The 21728-nt window shown below is 43.0% G+C and overlaps 1 protein-coding gene across 1 annotated transcript in view; it reads right to left on the bottom strand.

The window, feature by feature from the left end:
- SYNE2 (spectrin repeat containing nuclear envelope protein 2) overlaps nt 1–21728 on the bottom strand; it is a 550589-nt gene that overhangs the window by 75754 nt on the left and 453107 nt on the right. Inside the window, exons 88-92 of the mRNA XM_082274971.1 lie at nt 18890–19024; nt 18646–18800; nt 12590–12737; nt 9917–10011; nt 4939–5173 (exon numbers count right to left, since the gene is read on the bottom strand). Of these exons, the coding sequence (XP_082131097.1) occupies nt 4939–5173; nt 9917–10011; nt 12590–12737; nt 18646–18800; nt 18890–19024 (768 nt within the window). The remainder of the gene's footprint in view (nt 1–4938; nt 5174–9916; nt 10012–12589; nt 12738–18645; nt 18801–18889; nt 19025–21728) is intronic.

Below are 21728 nucleotides of genomic sequence, written 5' to 3'. Positions count from 1 at the left end.
CAAGAGAAGAGAAGGGGTGGGCAACAGCAGCTGCACATGACTCTGCAGCTTCTACATCTAGGACCCAAAAGGTTCGCCGTCAGATCGCCAGAAGTATAGCTTCTGACCAACAGTGAAAAAGTAAATAAAAGACAGAAGTCTGCAAAGTGGCATACACCTCATTGGACATTATCCCTTTTACATTATAAACCAGCAAATTTTTAAAACCTGTAATTCCTGGAGTTATTCTTTAAATGCTTACATACAGTGTCTTTCCTTACCATAAATCATTTACAATTTACTTGCAATATTGCCGTTAAACCTGTTAGAAAATTTGTCTCATGCAGGTGTAGTCTGTACTGTAGAGCCCCCTCCCTCCTTGCACAACATAGCCTTCTCCTCTACTTGAGTGTCTAGTTACTCAGTGCTGGCACAGCTCCTCTGTCCCTCCCCTTACTTCCCTACAAACTTTTTTGTGGCTGCTGGGGGAGGAGCGAAGGTGAATACTATATAGTGTCACTTAAGTGACAGCTCTGAGTCTGCTGTTGCTGCTGACATCACATCTAAGTAGAAGGTGCCCAGCAGAAGTATTGGGGCTTCAAGATGTCTACACAAGAGAGGCTTTTACAGAGAAAAATACATGCATAAAATACAAATTCACATTTTATTGAGAAGATTGTTGTTAAAAAGAATGGTTTGGTGCCCTTTTTATTTAATAGGTGTGTGTTTTCTTAAAAGCTAATACTACAACAAAACAAAGGAACAACATGACAATTTAAGGAATTACTATATTATATATATATATACACTATTTATAATTAATAAATTATGTGATTTTGGAAAATGATTGCTGGGGATGATTTAGCTGTGTAATTTTAAAGGGAGGGTTTATACTTTTGCATTCAATTATTTAGCTTTTTTTGCTTGTGACTAATTTAAAACACTTTGGTTTATATTTAACATAAAAGAATCTATAAAAAAAAATCAACAAAATAAATTCACCCTGTCTTAATAGTCTATGGAAACTTTTTATAGGCCATGCATATTTAAATAATTAGATTGTAAGCTCTTCTGAGCAGGGCCCTCTAAATCCTCTTGTATTTTATTGTATTGTATATGTACTGTATATGTACCAGTGGCGGCCGGTGCATAGGGGGCGCCAGGGCGCCGCCACCCCTGAAAAAAGGAAGAAAAAAAAAAAAGATAAAAAAAAAAAAAAAAAAGATTGCAAAACGAGCAATAAAGTTTGAAAAAAAAAAAAATTGCGTTCGCCGCCGCCGCCGCCGCCAGCCGATGTGGAGGGGGTGGGGGGGTGGGGTTACCACCCAGAAGAGGCGCCGATTGGCTGCCTTCTGGGGGGCGTGGGGGGCGTAACCTGGGCGCAAGGCAGATTCCTTGGAAACCCCCACTTCGTGGATTCCTGGCTGTGATTGGTCCAGCCTCCAGCCTGGACCAATCACAGCATCCAGGACATCCAACGCTGACCCCGCTGACGTCACTCGCAGCAGTGGACCGGACCGCGGGCGATGGAGTCGGGTGGACACCGGACGGGAGTGACGGCGGCACCGGAGAGGAGACCAGACCACCGGAAGTCATCTGCTGGAAGAAGACATCACCACCGGTGAGTCCTCGTGGTCCTCCTGTCAGTCCTCCATGACCATCCATCCAGCTTTTCCACCGCCATCCCCCTATGCTCTGCCTCATCCCATGAGTCATGGGATGAGGCAGAGCAGAGGGGGATGGCGGTGGAAAGGCTGGATGGATGGTCATCATGGGCCATGACCATCCATCCATCCATCCATCCATCCAGCCTTTCCACCGCCGTCCCCCTCTGCTCTGCCTCATCCCATGACCATCCATCCATCCATCCAGCCTTTCCACCGCCATCCCCCTCTGCTCTGCCTCATCCCATGACCATCCATCCATCCATCCATCCAGCCTTTCCACCGCCATCCCCCTCTGCTCTGCCTCATCCCATGACCATCCCTCCCACTGCCATCCCTCTCTGCCTCATGCCCTCATCCCTCCCACCGCCATCCCTCTGCCTGATCCCATCTCTCCCACTGCCATACCTCTGCAGGGGGCATGTATACTGGTCACTACATTGAAAGGGGGCATGTACGCTGGTCACTACATTGAAAGGGGGCATGTACGCTGGTCACTGCATTGAAAGGGGGCATGTACGCTGGTCACTGCATTGAAAGGGGGCATGTACGCTGGTCACTACATTGAAAGGGGGCATGTACGCTGGTCACTGCATTGAAAGGGGGCATGTACGCTGGTCACTGCATTGAAAGGGGGCATGTACGCTGGTCACTACATTGAAAGGGGGCATGTACGCTGGTCACTGCATTGAAAGGGGGCATGTACGCTGGTCACTACATTGAAAGGGGGCATGTACGCTGGTCACTGCATTGAAAGGGGGCATGTACGCTGGTCACTGCATTGAAAGGGGGCATGTACGCTGGTCACTGCATTGAAAGGGGGCATGTACGCTGGTCACTACATTGAAAGGGGGCATGTACGCTGGTCACTGCATTGAAAGGGGGCATGTACGCTGGTCACTGCATTGAAAGGGGGCATGTACGCTGGTCACTGCATTGAAAGGGGGCATGTACGCTGGTCACTGCATTGAAAGGGGGCATGTACGCTGGTCACTGCATTGAAAGGGGGCATGTACGCTGGTCACTGCATTGAAAGGGGGCATGTACGCTGGTCACTGCATTGAAAGGGGGCATGTACGCTGGTCACTGCATTGAAAGGGGGCATGTACGCTGGTCACTGCATTGAAAGGGGGCATGTACGCTGGTCACTGCATTGAAAGGGGGCATGTACGCTGGTCACTGCATTGAAAGGGGGCATGTACGCTGGTCACTGCATTGAAAGGGGGCATGTACGCTGGTCACTACATTGAAAGGGGGCATGTACGCTGGTCACTGCATTGAAAGGGGGCATGTACGCTGGTCACTGCATTGAAAGGGGGCATGTACGCTGGTCACTGCATTGAAAGGGGGCATGTACGCTGGTCACTGCATTGAAAGGGGGCATGTACGCTGGTCACTGCATTGAAAGGGGGCATGTACGCTGGTCACTGCATTGAAAGGGGGCATGTACGCTGGTCACTGCATTGAAAGGGGGCATGTACGCTGGTCACTGCATTGAAAGGGGGCATGTACGCTGGTCACTGCATTGAAAGGGGGCATGTACGCTGGTCACTGCATTGAAAGGGGGCATGTACGCTGGTCACTACATTGAAAGGGGGCATGTACGCTGGTCACTGCATTGAAAGGGGGCATGTACGCTGGTCACTGCATTGAAAGGGGGCATGTACGCTGGTCACTGCATTGAAAGGGGGCATGTACGCTGGTCACTGCATTGAAAGGGGGCATGTACGCTGGTCACTGCATTGAAAGGGGGCATGTACGCTGGTCACTACATTGAAAGGGGGCCTGTATACTGGTCACTACATTGAAAGGGGGCATGTACGCTGGTCACTGTATTGAAAGGGGGCATGTACGCTGGTCACTGTATTGAAAGGGGGCATGTACGCTGGTCACTGTATTGAAAGGGGGCATGTATGCTGGTCATTACATTGAAAGGGGGCATGTATGCTGGTCACTGCATTGAAAGGGGGCATGTACGCTGGTCACTACATTGAAAGGGGGCATGTACGCTGGTCACTACATTGAAAGGGGGCATGTACGCTGGTCACTACATTGAAAGGGGGCATGTTCGCTGGTCACTACATTGAAAGGGGGCATGTACGCTGGTCACTGCATTGAAAGGGGGCATGTACGCTGGTCACTACATTGAAAGGGGGCATGTACGCTGGTCACTGTATTGAAAGGGGGCATGTACGCTGGTCACTACATTGAAAGGGGGCATGTACGCTGGTCACTGTATTGAAAGGGGGCATGTACGCTGGTCACTGTATTGAAAGGGGGCATGTACGCTGGTCACTGTATTGAAAGGGGGCATGTACGCTGGTCACTGCATTGAAAGGGGGCATGTACGCTGGTCACTACATTGAAAGGGGGCATGTACGCTGGTCACTGTATTGAAAGGGGGCATGTACGCTGGTCACTGCATTGAAAGGGGGCATGTACGCTGGTCACTGCATTGAAAGGGGGCATGTATACTGGTCACTACATTGAAAGGGGGCCTGTATACTGGTCACTACATTGAAAGGGGGCCTGTATACTGGTCACTACATTGAAAGGGGGCATGTACGCTGGTCACTGCATTGAAAGGGGGCCTGTACGCTGGTCACTACATTGAAAGGGGGCATGTATACTGGTCACTACATTGAAAGGGGGCATGTACGCTGGTCACTGCATTGAAAGGGGGCATGTACGCTGGTCACTACATTGAAAGGGGGCATGTACGCTGGTCACTGCATTGAAAGGGGGCATGTACGCTGGTCACTGCATTGAAAGGGGGCATGTACGCTGGTCACTACATTGAAAGGGGGCATGTACTGTGTGGTCTGTGCTAGGGGGTCTGTACTGTGGGGTTTGTGCCACTCTGTCAGTGTATCCCATAATAGGGCCCCTGCTCCCTATTATGGGATATACTAGTACTGATGGAGCCCTTAATATGTGATATATTGGGAGAATTGGTTCACGCAAGCAAAATACAGGGGACAAAATGGGTGGGGTCTATAAGGGGTGTGGCTTCTGAGAAATGGGAGGGGCCAAAATAGAAGGGCGGGGTCTTGCGCCCCCCCATCTTAAAACTTCACCAGCCGCCACTGATATGTACTGTCTCCCTCTAATATTGTAAAGCGCTGCGTAAATTGCTGGCGCTATAGAAATCCTTAATAATAATAATCCTTGAAAATGCATTTGCTTTACCAATAAAATAAAAAAAATGACCATGGAACTAGCCTGGCACTAGAGATAGTAAATAATATTTTTGTATAAATATTGCTACACAATAGCATCCTCTGAACACACTCACCTTAAAATTGTAAAGGAGTTTTTCAGCATTGATTAGGCTGTGACATTTCTGTGGACTGACACTAGAAAGAACAGCCTGCACCCCACTCAAATTATTTTCAAGTCTTTGTTTGGAGATTCTGAACTGCCTCCACTGCTTCAGAAGAATGGTGTTCTCTCGGTTCCTCTGCTGCACCAGGCTTATCACACTCTGCCACTTCTCCTTTAAGGAGGTCAGATTTAAAATTACCTCACCTCTGAAAAAAATAGAATACAGGTAATATAATCCATGACTATGAAAATCTTAATTTTGTTAATGCAGATATTATGGATAGCACCTGCCACCTGACGGAAAACTTCATGATAATGCTTCATGAATAGTGCAATTTAAAATAGGGTTTCTGTACTCCACATAAAATCCTTTTGTTGTAGTCCATTGAGTGTCACAGTAACTTTTAAAACTTTGTGTTATACTAATGCCTACAGGAGGCACCAGTAGGCCAACTCTACTACTACCAGCATGTCTCCGTTTTTCAGCTATGGAGTACCGAGAATACTAGGGGTGGGATCTGTGTTTTTCAATGAACTTAAACAAAAGCATTTTACAGTAAGTACAAAAAAAAAAAAATATATTTTTTCTCATCCATTGAGGGACACAAGGTCTTACATTTTTGGGATGTTCAAAAGCAGCCCAACTGGGAGATAGACAACAGCAAACAATTCTCAACAGGTCCAATAAAATAATCTGGGATTGGCTGCAGCTCAAAGAGCTGCCTAAAGGACCTTTCGCATGAAAAAACATCCGCCTGGTAGGACGTACAAAGAGAACAGCAGATGGCGGCCTTGCATATATGGGAAACAGAGGCTTGATGGGGAAAAAAAAGTCCATGAGCCTCTTACAGCCCTAGAGGAGTAAGCCTTAACTGGAAAGAAACAAACCCAACCTTTGAGCCCATATGCCTGAAAAATAGTCTGTTCAAACAACTAGATGTTGGAACAAGAAGCTGCAATGCACTTCCGATGCACTTTTTACAAAAGTAAAATCAGTTTTTTAGAAAAAAAACAAACAGTGGTTGAGACACTCGCATATCCTGGACCACATCCAGACATTAGAAGGAATTTTTCTATTGATGAACCAGAGCTGGACTAAGGGATGGGAAAACAATGTCCTAGTTATGTGAAAGGCAAAGACAACCTTAAGCAAAAGAAAGTCCTGGGCTGCGACACCACCTTGTCCCTGTAAAAGAAAAGAGTTCTTCCCAAGCTAAGGTGCCCAGTTTAGACACTAATCTAGTAATAGCAACAAATAACAAGAAAATTTGTGGACTTTAATGGACATCCATTGTGAGGATCTTCGGAAAAAGGGAAGAAAGAACTTCCCAACTGCAGAGCCCGATATTTAAACCACTCAGCCAAGGATAGCCTGGTCATTGAAGTCAACCAAATTAGTCTGTCGAGGGACTGGACAGGTTAATCGCGCAATGACAAAACATTGTTTCGTAGATGCCTGATCTGAAATGACACAAAAGGGAACCACCTTGAAAAAGGCAAACATAAGCCCCAAGGCAATGACAGGTCTGGTTGATTTGAACTGAAATTGGGCCCAAACAAACATTCAAAGCTTTGTTGTCAAAGATGGGGTGAATGCACCCCTTTGGTTTTGGAACATCGAACAGGTTGGACAAAAACCCCTAACCCCATTCTGCAGTAAGGACGAGGACAATTATACTCTGGTCTAGAAGTCCCAAGAGAGCCTGATCGAGATCTGCCAGCCTGTGAGGACACAGAAGGGTTTTTAGGAGGAAAACAAGTAGGGGGGGGGGGGGAGGGATGCTGGTAGCTCTGGGGCACTACCTCTTGCACCCAGCAATCCAGAATGAAAAATGCAAGTTGTCCAAGTGCCTTCAAAGGTCAACAGATGTCTCCCCACCGGAAAGTGGAGGCCAACCTTCATGTGAAGAAAGGCTTGTCCGAGAGTTTGACAGACTTGGAGAGCTAGCATTTGTGAGGTCCTTGGAGGACCTCTACACTGAAGGTACTAAAGATGGAGAAATTAATGCTTTGGGCTTTTTCTGCTCTTGCCACCAGTAACATCCTTGATTAGGACATCCTTAGAAAGCATCAAACGATTACAAGACAGTTCTGCAGTGCTTGTACTTAAGCCAAAATGCCCTTTACATATGAACTGATAGTAAGTTATCATCTGACATTTAGCATAACAGCCACCTGCTCCACACACTCAACTAGCAGAGTGCGAATCAGCAGCAGTGGTGAAATCTGTTAAGGGATTTCACCAAGTCAGACATGGTTTGACAAAGCGAAGTCACGGCCGGAATAGGGTGCAGGGTGGGATCCGCCAGGGAAATAGTTCTGGAAAGGATTTCCAAACAATTATTGACCGGAATAAAAAAGTAGATCACCCTACTCAGATATGTAGAAGATTGCAGGAATTTATTAAAGACAATCCATCAAAACACACAGACACATATACAGTGTCTACAGGACAGGAACAGCGTTGACGCATTTAGTGCTCTATGCGCTTAGTTGTACCTTGAGTCGTAACTTCCTTTAGTCTGCAATTGCGAGCTAGACCTGCATCCTTTCATGTGGAATTACGACCCCATTTCCATCAAGCCAATTTGACATGTCAAATCAGAGTCTATTGCCGGCAACGGCACCGTCCGAATTGGTGCGACGCCGACTTTGCGGCACCACACTGATTAGTAAAAGTAGTTTCTGCACTACTTTTGGTCACTTTGGGGGCGATTTCAATAGACATCTGTGCATTAACCTGCACAGATGTCTGTCAAATCGCCCCTCGCACTAAAATGCGGGCTTAAACTTGTGCGGTTTCAAACCTGCCCTTAGTGTGAACCCGAGCTAAAGGCTAGATTGAGGTGGACAGACCTGGTTCAGTGCAGCTATTTTACCCACTTACTGACTGGGTTCTTAAAAGCAGAAGCAGCCAACACCAGTACGTTAGTCCCCTTGTTAAGTCGACTATGGCTAGACGACACATGGCCAGGTCCACAGTGAGAACGGGCCACTTAAGAAAAAAATCCACAACAAATGGATACAAGGCAAGCAAGCGCTTAAGGGGATCAAACAAACTTTTAGGTTGCTTCCAATCTTCATATACAAAACTGCTGGAAAAGCAGGCGCAAAGAGAAATCCTTGCCAGCTTAGGGGCCCTATATGACCCCAGGCTGGAAGTGGCAATAGTAAAACAGACAAGCTGATCCTCCAGGTTCAAGGTGGTGAGCACCGCATTAATAAGAGCCAAAACATTCTTTGATTTGGGAGCAATAGCAGTAGATTGTAACTCCTCGGGGTAAGCTCATCCGACAAGGATTTGAGAGACTAAAAATCAGACAGTCTGTGGCCAATGACTCAGAAGCCACTAAGCATGTGGGTAAATCACATACAGAACCTACTGGAGAAGGCCTGAGAGCGTGCTTGTGGCCTCTGTGATCAGAGCTGGCAAATACCAGGGTAATATGGGCCATGAAGTCTTGCATGTTGGTAGTAAAAACCTCAGCTGAGAGGGCAAAGTGCCCTGCAACACCCAAGGCGGCCAAAAAGGACTCCCAACAACTCCAGACTGCAGACGTCGGCACCCTCAGTGGACGTGCTGTAAGAACTTCCCTTCTTTTACAGGAAGATATAATGTGCAGTATCTGTTTTATAAAAATAAATAATTGTTTGGTAATTGCTTTGAATTAACAACGTTAATAAAAAAAAATAAATAAAAAAAAGGAAAAAAGGGAACGTGGCCTATCTGTCCTTGACCTCAGGTTTTCATACAGGTAAATCACATGGAGACTCCACGCTCGCAAAATCTGTTCTTGAAATCGGTCACTGAACACTTAGCATTTCCAGAAATTTAGAAAATTACATTCCTGGTTCTTTCCTGAATATTTGTCCTCCATAGACTGCAGAGGATTCCGTTTCAAACAAATGGCATCACCTTATTGCCTCCACTCTCCTCTATTCTTATTTCAGATCCTTTATGGACTTATTATTTAGCTTTCACTAGGCTGTTCATGCCCCTCCTAGCTCTTCCATGCTCCAACTAAGGTCTGACCAACATGTGGTCTTGCCAGAATGCAATCCTGCAGCCCCAACTGCCAAGATTCAGTGAAGCTACCAAGCAGCCAAGACCAACATCAAAGCACTGCTCTGAACCAAATGGTAAAGTATACTGAGGACACTAACCTCCAAGACCTCCATCTCCCCTCACTTAGCACCAGCGCCCCCTCCCCCACAGACTAGCAGTGCCCCCAATCTGCCCCCAGTAAGCACCAGGACCCCTCCCCCCCCATCTCCCTCCACTAAGCATCAGAACCCCCATCTCTCCCCAATTAGCACCAGTGCCCCCTCCTCCACTGGCTGACTATGCCCACAATCTGTCCCCACTGGCTGACCATGCCCACAATCTGCCCCCACTGGCTGACCATGCCCACAATCTGCCCCCACTAAGCACAAGGACCCCCCCATCTCTCCCCACTAAGCACCAGGACCCCCCCCCCCATCTACCCCCACTTAGAACCAGTGCCCTCCCCCTCCCCCACTGACAGGCAGTGGCCACAATCTGCTCCAACTAAGCACCAGGACCCCCATCTCTCCCCACTATGCACCAGGACCCCCATCTTTCCCTGCTAAGCACCAGGACCCCCATTTCGCCCTGCTAAGCACCAGGACCCCCATCTCTCCCTACTAAGCACCAGGACCCCCATCTCTCCCTACTAAGCACCAGGACCCCCATCTCTCCTGACTGAGAACCAGTGCCCCTTTTTTTCCCCCATTGAAGACAATGCTGCATTTCTTTTTTAGGCAGGTATGGGGGGTCAGAGGGCAGGGCCGGGGCAGGGTTGGGGGCCCCATCAGGTAGGCTGTACGGGCCCCCATGATTTCTAACAGTGGCCCTGCTCCTTACAATAGTATTGGAAGAGTATGTATTAATTTGTACTCGCTGCTCTTTAACAAATAAATCCACTGACCTGTTTTCTTCTTCCTCTGATTCCAGGACACTCAAAGCTTTGGTAAAAAAGGCATGCAAAATGTGCTCATTTATGGCTATTTCAGCTTGTAGCTTCTGCAAAACAAAATAAATTATTGATGGCATACCTCAAAACAATCATAATCTTAACATAGGATTCTATAATCTATTTTTGCAAAAAAATGAAAACGGCTGCTTTAAAGAGTTTTACACTATAAACATAAAAGTGTGCTAATTTTGGATGCAAATATCTTCAGATGACATTTAACAGGACAGACAGGTAAATTACTATAAATATATCCCTGGCGCAATACGATAGATAATGTGAAATTCCGCTCCTCTCAGCTGCAGCTCAATAGTGCAAACTCACTCAGCTAAAACAATATATAAATGAAAGAAGCCAAGCTACTAATTACCTAAATCAGCAGAACATATAAATCATATGTAAACATACTTAAATCCCTGAAGTGTCCACACAACAGTAATGTGTCCTCCAAAAGTGACAAGTAGATATAAATCAGTTGAAATGGTGGTGAACAACTCCTTTGTAGCAGTAGGAGCAAGTGGAGGAGCTTTAAAGGGTTATACAGTAATCCCCCCGCTCCATCGCGGTTCAGTTTTTGCGGTCCCGGTAATTCACGTTTTTTTTTGTAATGTTATTTTACTATATAAATCATTAAAAATTAAATATTTTTGTGTTTTCCATAGCTCTTGCTATGTCTCTTAGTATCTTTTATGTGTTTAAATGAGTTTCTATTGTTTTAAAAGTGTGTTTAAAGACCTTAAAATGCTTTTACACGTACAGTGACAGTAAAAAAATCATGCCTACAATGCATTTTAATAGGGTTTTTCTATTTCGCGGAATTTCACTTTTCGCGGCTGGGTCCGGAATGTAACCCCCGCAATGGAGGGGGGTTTACTGTAGACCGCTAAAATATAATGGTGTTCTGTTAAATGTGTTATATATGTGGTGGAGAGAAAAGCACATTGAGTTTGTGGTTTTGTGGCACGAAGAGCACTTCTGAAGGACATGATTAGGATTTATGGACACATTTGAACTGATTTATATCTACTTGTCACTTTTGGAGGACACATTACTGTTGTATGGACACTTAAGGGATTTGCGTATATTTACATATGATTTGTATGTTTCTATACACGGTTAGGCTCTGATTTATAACAATGGATGAGAGTACATGGCAACCACTAGAAAGAAAGCAACAAAGGACCGCAAGAACATTATGACCAATGGAAACACAGAAGATCCAGCAGGAGTGCATGTATTTTTAACCATTAAACCCAATTTAAAGGGGTGTTTTAGTTTTGGGTGGAAGCCTTAGTCAGCGAATATACTGTATGTTTTAATTAAACATGTTTGAACGGAATATAAAGTGTTGCTGATCTGAAGCAGAGGCAGTACAGAATTTGCTGTCACAAGTACCTTTACAACACCTCTATTGAGACAACTCCGGTTTTACGCTAGACAAAGACTATTCTTTAAGAGATTCTTAAAGAGTGTTCAATTTACATTGTTGCTCCATTATTTAGGTCCTGGTCAGGCAGCACAGTGGCTTAGTGGTTAGCACTTCTGCCTTGCAGCACTAGGGTAACATGGACACTACCTGCATGGAGTCTGTATGTTTTCTCTGTTCTTGTGTGTGTTTCTTCCCACGGTCCAATGGCATACTGGTAAGTTAATGGGCTCCTGTCCAAATTGGCCCTAGTAGATGTATTTATGTGAGGCAGGGACCTTATATTGTAAGCTCCTTGAGGGCAGGGAGTGATGTGAAAGTACAATATATGTAAACCATTGTGAAAATTGTTGGCGTTATATATTGATACTTGAAATAGATGAAATAATTAAGGAGGACACTGTGGCTGGAGGAATGGGGCTGCTCTGTGCAAAACAGAGCAGGTAAGTATAACATGTTTTTTATTTGAAAAAAAAAATACCCTTTACAATCACTGTAAGATGAACGTTTGGTGATCTAATATTCGGTTTTGAATTATTCCTCACCTAGGATAAATATGGAGGCTACTCCTGCTAAACTCCGGTTTTGAAAATGCTTTTTTGCCTGGCTATCACATGGATCTTGCGTCTTCAATAGTTTGTTTCACTGATCCAGAAGTATATGCCGATTCGAAAATTTTGATGAAAGCTGATCAGAAAGCACCAAAAACAGCCAGGCAACTAGCATTTACAGGACAAGGTCAGTAATAGCAGGTTACATATTTGTCCCAGCTGTGGCCACGTCAAAAAAAAACTTTTTACTAACACCGAAACTGGCATTACTCAAGTAGTAATAACAATGGCTGGTAACATACTTCTTACTACTGCTACTGACAATAGGGTGTTCACATGTTGGGGAAATGGCTATAACACTCTGCAGGGATGGACAAACCTTTCCCCATTACAAATACCCCCTATCTTTGTACTGAGGGGTCCTGCATTGGCGCTACCTAAAATCAATGTATGTAGATCTAATACACATCAACACAAAGCAGCACCTTCAGTACACTAAGTTTTGTTAGCTAAGAGGGTATAAAGCGAATGAGGTCGGCAGGGGCTATATCCCAATATTGGCTGCATGCTTTTCCATTGAATAGTGGTTTAGTTTACTTGCATCTTTGTCATTTTTAAATACAGATATTGCATATTGTCAGCAGCTCATACCTCATACATTGCCTGTTGCTCCTTCAGCGCTTCATACGTTCCTGCAGTTCCCATGGTGAGGTTATTCTCCATCTTCTCCACACACTGCATCCAGGTCTCATAATTTTGAATAAAAGTGTTTCTGTCCAGTTCATTCACCCGATGCTCCCTGGATAAAAATATATGGTTACGGTCAGCAAGCTTTTTGAAGATTAAGGCCTCATTCACACGACCGTATAAAAAAAAAAAAAAAAACGCATTTAAAGTGTTTATTTTTTATTTTTAAGAGATCTGAATGCAGCTTTTCAAAGGAGACATTCACATAGGTGTGTTAACAGTACTTGCATTCAGATCCGTAACACAAAATACAAAAATCTGTGTCGGAGGACATTCATGACCATGCATTCCGGTATAAAAAAAAAAAAAGCAATTATCATTAAATGCAGGAACAAAATAATAAAATAAAATTTTACAGCGAATGTAGCCTACAACTCAACAAGAAAAACAACACAAGCAGCATCTATGGCACATCTGAATTTGCACCCTAATCCGTCTGTGGTTGTGTGAATTGTGCTTGCAGTTATCACAGGGGTCAGTCACCCCTCATCCTAAATAAAACCAGTTTACAGAGAGACAGTTACAGCCCCAGACCCTCTCTGAGTGGCTTTCTGGCAAATAAGGAAAGAAGCTGCTCTATTCTTTGTATTGCTAGTCAGGAAGGTTAGAGGGCTGTAACAGGTTCCCTTTATTATGGCTGGACTGCAAAAGGATGGATAAGACCTTAAAGGGTTTAGATCATCTTTTCAGAAAACATGAAAAGGTGAATGCCTTACACCTTCCCCACCTTTCAGTCCCTGCTGTAGTTACCCTGTGAGTGATAAGCTGTCAGTACACATGCAGTCGGTGCAGCGGTCTGAGATTTTGAAATTGTTGCTCTTCTCCCCCTTTTTTCTATGAGGCTTCCAGGATGGATCAGAGCAGGTCTCTGTGCCAGTCTTGCTGACCAATCAGAATTGCTATGATCTGTCCTGGAAGCCCAGCAGATAAAAGGGGGAGAAGAGCAGAGTTTTCAAATCCCCAGACTGTTACACCAGCTGCATGGACAATGACCACTTATCACCAGGTAAGTACAGGGGGGGTGGGCAGGGTGTTTACCTGATTCTGGGTCACATGAGGGCACAAGTAATTGCACTCCTGTTTCCAAGAAGACAAGGATGACCAATAAAAGCTTTACTCTTTTAATAACTGCTCTTATCAAATAAGTGTAGGTGGATGCAAAATATGATTCAGAATCTCAAACACACTGAAGACAGAATGATTCCCATGAAAACCTTGTTTGCAAAAGACCCACAGAAGACAAAATCAGTCATCAGAGCTTTTGCCATGGAATTAATTTCCTAGAAACACAAAGTTTTAGTTGGATGTGAATCACATTTGCCAGATTGTTTTGTAGTGGAGGTCGTTTAGGGGGAATCTAATAGATTCATATGTGCCGGAGATCAGATCAGAACAACGCTGAAGTTGTCTGGGCAATTATAGTGACTCATACAGCAATAGTTGTTTCAAAAACCCTGTTTTCTCTTGATACGAACAAATGAGAAAGAAAACAAATCATACTGTCAAAGCATTAGGAAAATGTACCATCAAGTTTGAAAAAGCAACTGCAGGATAAAAGGGACACCAATAAGAAAGTATTTAAAGGGGAGCTATGGTCAAATTAAAAATGACGTGTACTGTATAATTAAGTCTGGGACTTAATACGATCTTTTTTTTTTTTTTGGCCCCTGGTAAAAGAGTTTTATTACCCTTTATTCCTACCCCAACATTTGATACTTTTCTACTATAGGGTGAAAACGCTGTTCTGCACTGAAAAAGCACAGCAGCTGTCACCGTGTGGACAGGGTAGACTTAGATCGAACATATATTTTTAAATAGACTTTAAAGAGACCCTGTCATCAATTTAAAAATATCAGATAAATGCACAGAAAACGTACTTAAAGAATTATGGGTTTTTTTGCACTTTTTTTTTTGTCCTGAAATATGCCTAAAGGCCCGTACATACGATATGAAAATCGGAAGTAAAATTTCGTCCGACCTGCCGATTTTCGTATAGTGCTTTCGACAGGCGATTACGAATTTTCGGATGACAAAATCTGGATGTGCAGGCTATAAAATGTTTAATCATATGTCAATACAACGTCCGATTTCCGTTTAATTAGTACAGTTTTCGTCCAAAAAAAATCGTAAGAGCAAGACTAGGCATGCTCAGAAACGAAAGAATACATACAAAACAATTCATCACATGACATCACTATGAAAGTTACATAGTAGGTGAGGTTGAATAAAGACAATAGTCCATCCAGTTCAACCTGTGTAGGTGTGTGTGACTGTAATCATCTAACATAGCCCTCAATCTCCTGATCCTTGAGATGTAAGTCTAAGAGTCTTTTGAAAGTCACCATACTACCCGCAGAAACCACCTCTTGTGGTAGACAATTCCACAATCTTGTAGCCCTAACAGTAAAGAACCCCCCACGTTGCCTGAGGTTAAAACGCTTCTCCTCTAATCGCATTGTATGTCCTCGAGTCCTCATGCAATTCCTTCGAATGAACAGCTTTTCTTCTAAGCTGAGATCCCCATTAAGATATTTATAAATTGCTATCATGTCCCCTCTCAGACGTCTTTTCTCCAGGGAAAATAAATCGAGCGATTGCAGCCGCTCTTCATAGGTAAGGTCCTCCAACCCCCTAATTAGTTTAGTTGCCCTTCTCTGGACTTTCTCCAGCTCCAACACATCCCTCCTGAGGACTGGCGACCAGAACTGGACAGAATACTCCAGATGCGGTCGGACCAGAGTTTTATAAAGTGGAAGGATTATAGTCTTATCTCTGGAATACATCCCTTTCTTTATGCATGCTAATATTCTGTTGGCTTTGGAAGCTGCCGCTTGGCATTGCATGCTGTTGCCTAATCTATCATCAACTAAGACTCCCAGATCCTTCTCCATTTTTGATTCCCCCAAGGGTTCCCCTCCTAACGTGTATTGTGTTTTTATGTTTTTGGTCCCCAAGTGCAAAACCTTACACTTCTCCACATTAAACCTCATTTGCCATGTCGTTGCCCACTCCGTAATTTTGTCCAGGTCATTCTGTAGGATATCTGCTTCATGCTGTGCAGTTATTGCCCTGGCCAATTTTGTGTCATCTGCAAAAACTGATAACGAACTACTGATCCCGTCCTCAATGCTGTTTATGAATAAATTGAACAAGGTTGGTCCCAGGACTGAGCCCTGGGGCACCCCGCTTACTACCTCAGACCAGTCTGAGTATGCGCTGTTTATTACTACCCTTTGGACACGGCCTTTTAGCCAATTCCGTATCCAAGAGCAAACCCTGCTGTCGATACCTGCAGACCTTATTTTATAAATTAAGCGCTTGTGGGGAACTGTATCAAACGCCTTAGCGAAATCCAAGTACACCACATCCACTGGTCTCCCCCTATCTAGCTCACAGCTCACTTCCTCGTAGAATGCTAAGAGATTGGTTTGACAAGATCGCCCATTTGTAAACCCGTGCTGGTTACTACTGATGATGTTGTTGTCTTTAGCATACTCTACGATATAGTCCCTTATCATCCCCTCCAAAAGTTTACATATTATTGATGTCAGACTGACAGGCCTATAATTTCCCGGGATATGTCTCTGGCCCTTTTTGAATATCGGAATCACGTTAGCCTTAACCTCTTCAGTTTCAATATGAGACTAGCATGCAACGAAAATCGTTGCACCGCTTTGTTTACATTTTTTTTTAACTGTAGACATTGGGCATTTGACAGCAATCATCATGTGAAAGACGCTATATCTGTGCGGATACAGTGCTTTGAGGGTACACAATGACGTCACCAGCAACATGGCATTGCCCAGCATCACAAGGCAGTTTGGTGCAGGCAAAAGTTAAGGTTCTGGGGCCAGTGAGGATAGCTATAACAAGATACAGTACTAACACAAAACATCTATTGTGACTTACAGTGTATGTTACCCCAACATTTCATATTCCTGATATGTCTGTTGTACCATGTTAAAAATATCCTGTTCTCTTTATATTACTTTCTATGTGTGAAATAGCTGGTGATCCTGCCAATCCCCCTGTTTCCTATTTCAAACTGTCCACACTAGGCTTGAGAGCACATTCATCCCGGTATGGCCAGTTTTCTGGCTGTGCTCGGAGAGTAGCTTGCCTGTCCTCAAATGGCAAAGACTTGTACTGACACAATCTCCACTCCCACCTCTCCAAGCCCCTTATGTAGGCAAGAACAGAGATTATATATTTGTTATGAATAATAAAAAAAGTATTTATAATGGGTGTGTATGTATGTATATATTATATATATATATATATATATATATATATATATATATATATATATATATATATATACCCTGTTTTCCTGAAAATAAGCCCTACCCCAAAAATAAGACCGAGCATGATTTTCAGGGATAGACTCAATATAAGCCCTACCCCGAAAATAAGCCCTAGTTAAATCCTTGATCTCAGCCCCTACCTCTGCAGTATTCGGAGAGGGAAAGAAGAGCTCCGGAGGGTCACGTGAGTGCCCAGCGGCGCTGTAAATTAGGTATTTTCCACAATAAAGTTACAAAAGGAGACACACTGCACATTACATAATCTTTTTACAAAATCAATTACATAATTTTACAATGACTTTATCCAAGGTTTATTTTTGGGATTACAGAATGTCATAATGCTGACTCCTAAGCTGACAGGGAGAGAGGGGGCAGAGAACTTTTTTTTTTTAACATTTTATTGTTTTATTCCAGGTTTTTTTAGAACATAGAGAGGGCTACATGACACAGCACAAGAACTGTGCTGCCTATCATGCTTTAAAGGATCAGGATATTTATTTATTTGTTTTAGGGTTACAATCACTTTAAGATCGTCATTGCACATACCGTAAATAAATAAGACATCCTCTGAAAATAAGCCCTATGGTTTTTTTTGTAGCCAAATTTAATATAAGACCCGGTCTTATTTACGGGGAAACACGGTGTGTGTGTATATATATATATATATATATATATATATATATACATACATACATACATACATACACATACATACATACATATATACACTCTTGCCTTTCTTTTCTATTTTAAAAATGGGCTGTAAGGGTTCACATATACTTCAAAGTCTAAGCCCATCTTTGAAAAAAAATAAATGCACATGCACTGTAATTACACAAAAACACGTGCAATTATTATTCATTTTTTTTTTTTTTTTGCAATTGAGCCTGCTCAGCATTGCAACCACAATCAATGGATTGTGCATGCAATTCCAGGCTCCTCCTCCAGTTCCTTATCTGTACTGAGGTACAGGCTTTCAGCTGCAGAGCTAGAAGAAGGGTCAATTGATTAGAAGCGTGAGGATCACCAGACTTGTATTCCAATGAGACCTACAAGTCCATTTGTCACAGTGGTAGAATGGACTTTTAGTTCATTATTCCACAGATCTGTTTGAATGAATGACGTGGCTGTGCAGGAAGCGCCCACACAGCCACACTGATTTAAAAACTGACAGCGGCTGCAGAGAAGAAAAACCCCTTCACGCGGTCAGAGGTGGGTCGTCTGCTTGACACCATGTTACTGTACATGTTATACACTAAATATGGGTGTAATATGTAACATGGCCTTAAAAGTGGACTTTAAAGGCAAATTAAAAGGGGCAGGTACTTTTTAAGTAAACTAAATAAATTGTAACTCCAACTAACTTTCTAAGCAGTTACAGCAATCTTTTTTTTTTTTTTTTAATTGTTTAAAATATGTAAATAAAAGCGGACTATTGTTAAAAGTCCTAGGGCTCTGTCACTTTTGCTGGACAGCTTTGCCTAATAAACAAGGTGAAAAAAAATGATGGATTCACTGGCAGGATCCACAGGTAATAACACTATGTTACCAAGTGCACTTAAAAAACAAAATTACAGAAAGACTACAGCATATTGCCCATATTTCCTCTTCAGCACTAGCCAACAAACATGGATCATGCAGTATTGAAGTACTGACCTGCAATCTTCCAGTGCCATTTCTCCTGTTTTCTCCCAGCTTCGGTTCAAGTTCTGCAGAGACATCAAACTGCGGTCATCGAGAGGGAGAGTAAAGGTTTCTTCATTCAAATGCTCAATGTCAGCCGACAGTTCTCTGAGCTCCAACAGATGCTTCTGTACAGAAAGGATACATTACATATTTTTTATATTTAGGTAAGAATGACCTACATGCATTAAATGAAAGCTACATTTTTAAAGTATACCTTAATAAGTTCAGACCGTTCTTCCTTCTCCTTTTGTGAAAGACAAACATGGCCAACAAAATCAGCTGATGACTTGACGCAGTACTGCAGCTTTTCTAGATCGCCCTTAAAGGTTTCGACCTCATTCTGAAGTAACTAGAAAAAAACATAATTAGAGAAGAAATTGTAAAAAAAAGCATACATTGAGCCACACAGACCTTTGCAAAAAAAAGTTGCAAAAAAAGTTATTGGTGTGTGTGGCCAGTTCTTGGTTTTATCAATGAATCCCTTGCTGTAGATATTGCAAGCAGACTTCCAATTTCACCCAACTATTGTGGCCAGTACAAACCATGATGTCTATGGATTGTTCATAATAAAGAAAAAATAAAAGATTGAAGAGTCTATCTGCTAAAGATAAGCATCATTACCGACCTTGTGGGAGGGGCAGAGACACACACTACTACACAGAATGCTCGCACTGCAGTAAGACGAAACATACAAAGCAAGTGGGTAACGCAAAGTTTAACTTAGATGGTATATGGTTCAGACGAGGTTGGCCTCTTGCATTCCCTGGAGCCTCATCTCTATGCTTTAGAGGTTGTGGCCAGGAAGGCTTGTTTCTCCATTTTTGGTTAACTTATGCTCAAAAGTTGCAAGATTTTATTCTGTGTGCACAACCAATTCTAGAGGGTCCGAAACATGTAAGGAGTTCGATCTCTTTTGTGTTCACACGTATTGCAATAGCAAGGTCCTGAAAGAATCCCACTATCTCATTTGAAATGGTTAAGACCAATCTCTCCTTGATAATGGCAATAAGAAACTCTTGGCCATCCCAAATAACTTACCCTGATTTGAAAAAACATGGGAGCCCTGGATCAAAAAATGTCTCAGAAACCACCTAGAGCCCACACATGGCCTTTGTGACATGGTGCAGAGCACTATGGGTGCACAGTCTACTCTCTTTATTACATCCTTTCCCCTTCTCTCTTCCCGGAGCTGCACATCTATCCCCAGACTATCACATCATGTCAATGGTTGGGGAGTGAACATGTGTATTGGAATAGTTATTTTTATAGGTTTTTTGTATTGTTCTAATGGACTGCACTTGCGTAGAGTTTTGTAAACTATAGGAGGTGGTCGCTGAACTTAAGCCCCACCTTACCTGGCACAAAGAGAGGTGGGGGGGGGGGGGTTGGACAGTGGCCTCCTCCATTTTACTCTGGTATTCAACTATGGGATCTTATGTGGCCTACACGCTTGTTTGTTACAAGACTAATAGTTTAAGTTGATTTGAATACGTAATTGAATTGACTCTACAAAAATTTGTACTTGTAATGTACATTATAAAAAAATAACCAAAAAATGACCGGAAAAGAAAAAAAATAGCTGCCAAGACTTAGCTTTAAGGTTCATGTTGGTGGGCATTCTAGTCAAATGCTGCATTTTCATTTGAACTCATTCAGTGTATAAAAAAAGTCATGCGTTGCCTGCAGTTCAAATGGATTTTAATAGGACATTCTACATCCAAAGAAATGCAGCTCAAAGCAAAGGTGGTCAAATTGCAGCCTCGGAACTGCCATGTGTACTGCTCTATTAAAAACAATAACATTTTGTTGAACTGCATTTCAGGTGTGTCAAGCGCACAAAAGCAACGCCATCGACATTAAATTTTAATGTAAACACAGCAATATTACCTCAAATTATGCAATGGCGGAGAATGCAATGTACTTCTCTTTATAAAAGATATCCAGAACAATTCAGCTTAAACATCAGCTGCTTTGTGACTTTGCTACAACTTCTCTTCAATAGAACAGTAATCGAGCAGACCATTTTCTTTGCTCGAAAAGAAATTTCCTTTTGTATGATGGAATATTGCTTACACGTAGACTGCTCAATTTACAATTTTTAAGCTGAGCACATTGTGGTAAATCATTTTTACTTGCACATGAATGTTATGCTACTCTTTCAAACCAAAGCCATCAAAAAGTTAAAGTACGTGTAAAGCCCAAATGTTTTCTCATATTTGGATGAAGCAGGAGACTCTGTCAAGTTTTTATTGGTTTGTGTTCCTGTGGGGGAAATTCACTTCATATATTCATCCTGGTGACTATTGTCAATGGGACTGAATATGCTGGGAAATGTAACATTTTTAGTTGTCCACGAAGTAAGATTAGAGGAAAGATCTTGCAATGGGGACATCTGTTCTGGTAACAGCGGTCTACCTACTTTAGAGAGACCTCCTCTTACTTCCTGTTGCTGTCTATAGAACTAGATGCAAGGAAAAATCTCACCAATAGCACAAAGGCAGCAAAACATGGGTCTTTTATGTATTCCCTACTCTACCCAAAAAAATTAGCATTTGAGCTTTTAAAGAAATCTTCAGGGCCCCTTTCCCACGAAGGGTGTCAATTTTTCAGGCAGACCTAATCGGACAGTTCATTCACCCCTATGGACCGGCAGGTGTAAACAGACTTGTGCCTGTTTACACCCATCTACCTTCGATCCGATAAAAACAAAAACGGAGGAGGATCCATCCTCCTCCATCTAGGAAATTCAGATCAGAGGGAAGTCGGGTGTAAATGGACAGCGGCCCAAAGAAAAGAGCAGGTTCTGTACAATAGGGGATCAGCGGACAGACCCTCTGTGAATCAAAACTGAGCCTGCCCTTTTTGAAAGGAGCCTTAGTGACAAGATTACCTAATCCAGTGCTGTAAGCACATACCAGGTTCCTCCAGATGCCTTCACTTCAGGTCCTTCCTTGGCCTACACAAACTCAGTACTTACAGGGCTCTGCTGGTCCAAAATACCCTTCCCAAGTTAATGGGTTGGGGGGGTCTTGTGTTGCTCTTTCCTATTCCTT

This window comes from Pelophylax lessonae (assembly GCF_965119305.1).
Source record: "Pelophylax lessonae genome assembly, chromosome: 13".
Lineage (NCBI taxonomy): Eukaryota > Metazoa > Chordata > Amphibia > Anura > Ranidae > Pelophylax > Pelophylax lessonae.
The sequence above is the reverse complement of the archived record's forward strand: the minus strand, read 5'-3'. Positions and strand labels throughout refer to the sequence as shown.